This window comes from Haliotis cracherodii, unplaced genomic scaffold (genome assembly GCF_022045235.1).
Source record: "Haliotis cracherodii isolate W230 unplaced genomic scaffold, xgHalCrac1.p SCAF_22, whole genome shotgun sequence".
NCBI lineage: Eukaryota > Metazoa > Mollusca > Gastropoda > Lepetellida > Haliotidae > Haliotis > Haliotis cracherodii.
Window position 1 is genome coordinate 7,884,541 of NW_027266278.1, and position 3,668 is coordinate 7,888,208.

At 41.3% G+C, this 3,668-nt stretch overlaps 1 protein-coding gene across 1 annotated transcript; it reads right to left on the reverse strand.

Annotated features, from left to right (window-relative positions):
- Nucleotides 1–224: 224 nt before the first annotated feature.
- On the reverse strand, nucleotides 225–1,893 carry LOC139471460 (uncharacterized). The gene is made up of 2 exons (XM_071253820.1): nucleotides 1,123–1,893; nucleotides 225–356 (listed from the first exon to the last, which is right to left on the reverse strand). The coding sequence occupies exons 1-2, from the start codon at nucleotides 1,891–1,893 to the stop codon at nucleotides 225–227; spliced, it is 903 nt and encodes a 300-aa protein (XP_071109921.1).
- Nucleotides 1,894–3,668: the final 1,775 nt, after the last annotated feature.

Sequence of the window (3,668 nt, forward strand, 5' to 3'; positions counted from 1 at the left end):
CAGACATTAACATTGGGTGGCCAGGTCGAGTCCACGATGCCCGCGTGTTTGCCAATTCCGATATTTACATTCAAGGTGATAATGGCATTCTTTTCCCCACATGGAACAAGAAGGTTGGTGATTCCAATATGCCAGTGGTACTACTTGGTGATGCGGCCAACCCGTTAAAGACTTGGCAACAGAGCCAACAGAGCCAATCTATCTCCTGCTCAGGCCACATTCAACTATCGCCTCAGCAGGGCAAGGATGACGATAGAGAATTCCCTCGGTCGTTTGAAGGAGCGCTGGAGATGCTTACAAAAGCGATTGGACATCGATGTGGAGTTTGCTTGCACAGTGATTGGCTGTTGCATTGTCTTGCATAACATATGTGAGAGTGTCAATGAAACCTACAGTGAAGAGTGGAATGAAGACACAGATGATGATGCAGATGATGAACAAGTGAGCATACAGGATGGAGGTGATGAACCTGTCCGTTGTGCAAAGACCCTTAGGGATGACATTGCACAGGCTTTCTTGAACAACGAACTTTTAGCAATCTGTTGTGTGTGAAACATTAAACTTGGCAGCCACTAAATTGAATTCCTACTTAATTGAAGGAAATAATATTTTATTCGACAGAACAGATTCTTTCTTTAATTTGTTTATTGCTTAAAACATTTCAAAGTTAAGTCTAACAAATAGGGAGAGAGAAAAAAAATATTCTGGTTAACATTGTTTTACGACACCATATATGCAAGTGCATTTTCGAGAATGACAGAGAGTTACACGCTTTCAATCTTTTTTGCTTTCATGTGATTTTTACATGATCATCTCGCACAGCCTTGTGCAAGTAAAGAAACCGTATTAAACTTAAAGTTTCAAAAGTGTTTGCTTGAGTGAATTATTACTCTTGACTTCGTACGTGAAGTGTTAATCACCAAATATAAAACGTTTTCACAAAGCAAAATAAAGTTTGTTTCCGCATAACTTGCAGTTTTTGTGTACTGTTCTGTATGTAAATGCTTGTCGTGTCCATATTTCTTCACAGGAATACAGTTCTTCACAGATTGAAAAATGTGCCTTCTTCTTGCTTATCCGTGTCTGTGGATGGCCATGAAGGGTAAGAGTCAGAAGACTGACCATGACTTGAATACGAGAGTGACCTCTGTAAACTTGACCTTCACCAGAATGCATAGGACTCATGCTCACGGGGAATGATGGCATTGAATGTGGTTGCCCTGCCTGTCGCTGGCCGATTGCTCCCATAATCATCTTCATCATGTTGAGTTGATGTTCACGTTCCTCCCTCTTCTGTCTTTCCTCTGATTCTAATTTCGCCTTTTCCAAGTCGAGTTTTTGTTTCTCCAAATCAAGTTTTCGTCTTTCAATATACACGACTTTGTCCTCTGCTTTCTCATTGGCTGCATTAAATCCATCCATGACTGACTTCAGCGCCACTTCCAACCTTGTCTTTCGCATCCTCTTCTTTTCGCTCTTCACTTTGTCAGCTGATTCTTCTTTCTTCCTTTTTTCTCCCAATCCTTCATCATTTTTGTCTTTTATGTCTGACGACTCCTTCTCCTTTCTGTGACCATCTTCTCTCTCAGGAGGTGTAATGTCACTGAGATCATCGTTCACAGACTGTGGAATGTCCCCATAGTCATTATCATCATAATCACTTTTATCAGCTTCTTCGAGTCCAGCTTTCTTCGTTAAAGTATCGATCACTTTCGGCGGCGATGATGCGGGTCTGTTTCCGAGAATGACGTCCAGTTCTTCGAAGAATTTGCAGGTTTTTCTATCCTTACCACTCTTTTTCATGCTTGTTTTACATTCTCTGAACGATCTTTTTAGAGTATGAATGCGTACTTTACATTGATCTGGTGTTTTCTCGAAACCTTTCTCAGCCATTTCGCATGCGACTGTTTTATTAATAGACCCATTATTTGTTTTGGGGTTTTCAAGTTGTTCTTCAATACAATTCTCTTCCCATATTCCTAAAAGACATCTCGTTTCATCGTTGCTCCATGCAGACCCACGTTTGTGGCCCTCATTTGTTCTTTTTCTGCTAGCCATTTTTGCCTGACTGGTCTGTTTGAAGTCTAGACATCAACTGGTATCATTTTAACCAAGGAGGATTCAGCGTTGCAAATAACACGCACTTAAAATAGATATTATGCAATAAGTTGGGGAATATACTTACTGTATGTAAATTTGCTACGCGTCCACATTTGCTCACGGTAGCAAAAAAACACACATCTAAACTGCATATACTCATTGGTTGTAGCAAATTTGCACCTAGTCCCAACTAGGTGTAAATTTACTCATATGAGTAAAATCTGCACATGAGTAAATGAGTAAATGCGTTCATACGGTCAAATTTGCTCACATAGGCAAATTTGCACATATGCAAAAAATACACACGTGTGCAAATGTCGCCGTATAAACAGGGCTTAAGGCGCCGCAATTGGCTGTGCAGAGTTGCGTCCCTTTGGCACGCCAGAAACCTATGATTGTGGGTTCGAATCCCGATGCGCCCCGATTATGTTTCTAGGTTTGTCAGCACCATACCCGTGCTCGTGTGTTTCACCGAAGTGGTAAACGTCTGAGACCTGCATCACTTGGGGCTCTCCTCCAACATTAAGCTGACACGCCGCGATATAACAGGAATACTGTTAAATACTCATTCATCCAAAGTGATTCTGCTCTTCATGAAAAGTTTGTTGTCGTTCCTACTAACAAGGTCTCTAATAATGTTAATATGTAAGCAAAGCCATATATTGGTTATTATCGTATTTACATAAATTGAACTGTTTGTTTGTGTAAAACAATGTTAAGTTTTCCTCGCCCACCCAGCTGTGAATTGAATAGAAACTTTCTGAAGTCGGCGGAAAATCCTACTCGTTATTTTACACTCATGCCGTCCATTCTTAAATGATCGTGTCATAAACAATATCTCCGATTGTGACTGGAATATATTCTGTTTTTGAAACGTAAATAAAAGAAGCACGACCCCCGACAACAGAAGCAGTTATCATTCGCTTGGAATGATATTTGCTCAATTATCAGCTACAAAAATACATTGCGACGTAAATGAAATGCAACTACCGTCTGAAGCCAACTACTTGTGTTGCACTTTTTTCTGTGCCTCCAGATATGGCATATAAACTATAAAGTGTTTGAGTGAGTATGGTTTTACGCCGCTTTTAGCAATATTCGAGCAATATCACGGCGAGGGACACTAGAAATGGGCTTCACACATTGTATCCATGTGGGGAATCGAAACCCGGGTCTTTGGCGTGACGAGCGAACGCTTTAACAATTATGCTATTTTTATCAAAAATATCTTGTAACTGTCGTTACAAAGTTTATAAGGGTGTGTGTGTGTGTGTGTGTGTGTGTGTGTGTGTGTGTGTGTGCACGGGTGTCCCAGTCGTCTAAGGCGGCGCGATTCCTTGTGCAGACGCCAGAAACCTATGATTGTGGGTTCGAATCACGGTTCGCCCCGATTCCCGATTATGTTTCTAGGTTTGTCAACACCATACCCGACCTCGTGGGTTTCACCGAAGTGGTAAACGTCTGAGACCTGCATCACTATGTGTAATCAATGATTTTCAGCGACCTATTCGCATCATTTTCCCCCTTTGTTGCCTTTAACGCCCTGGTCTGTTTCGGCGGACAAGTGA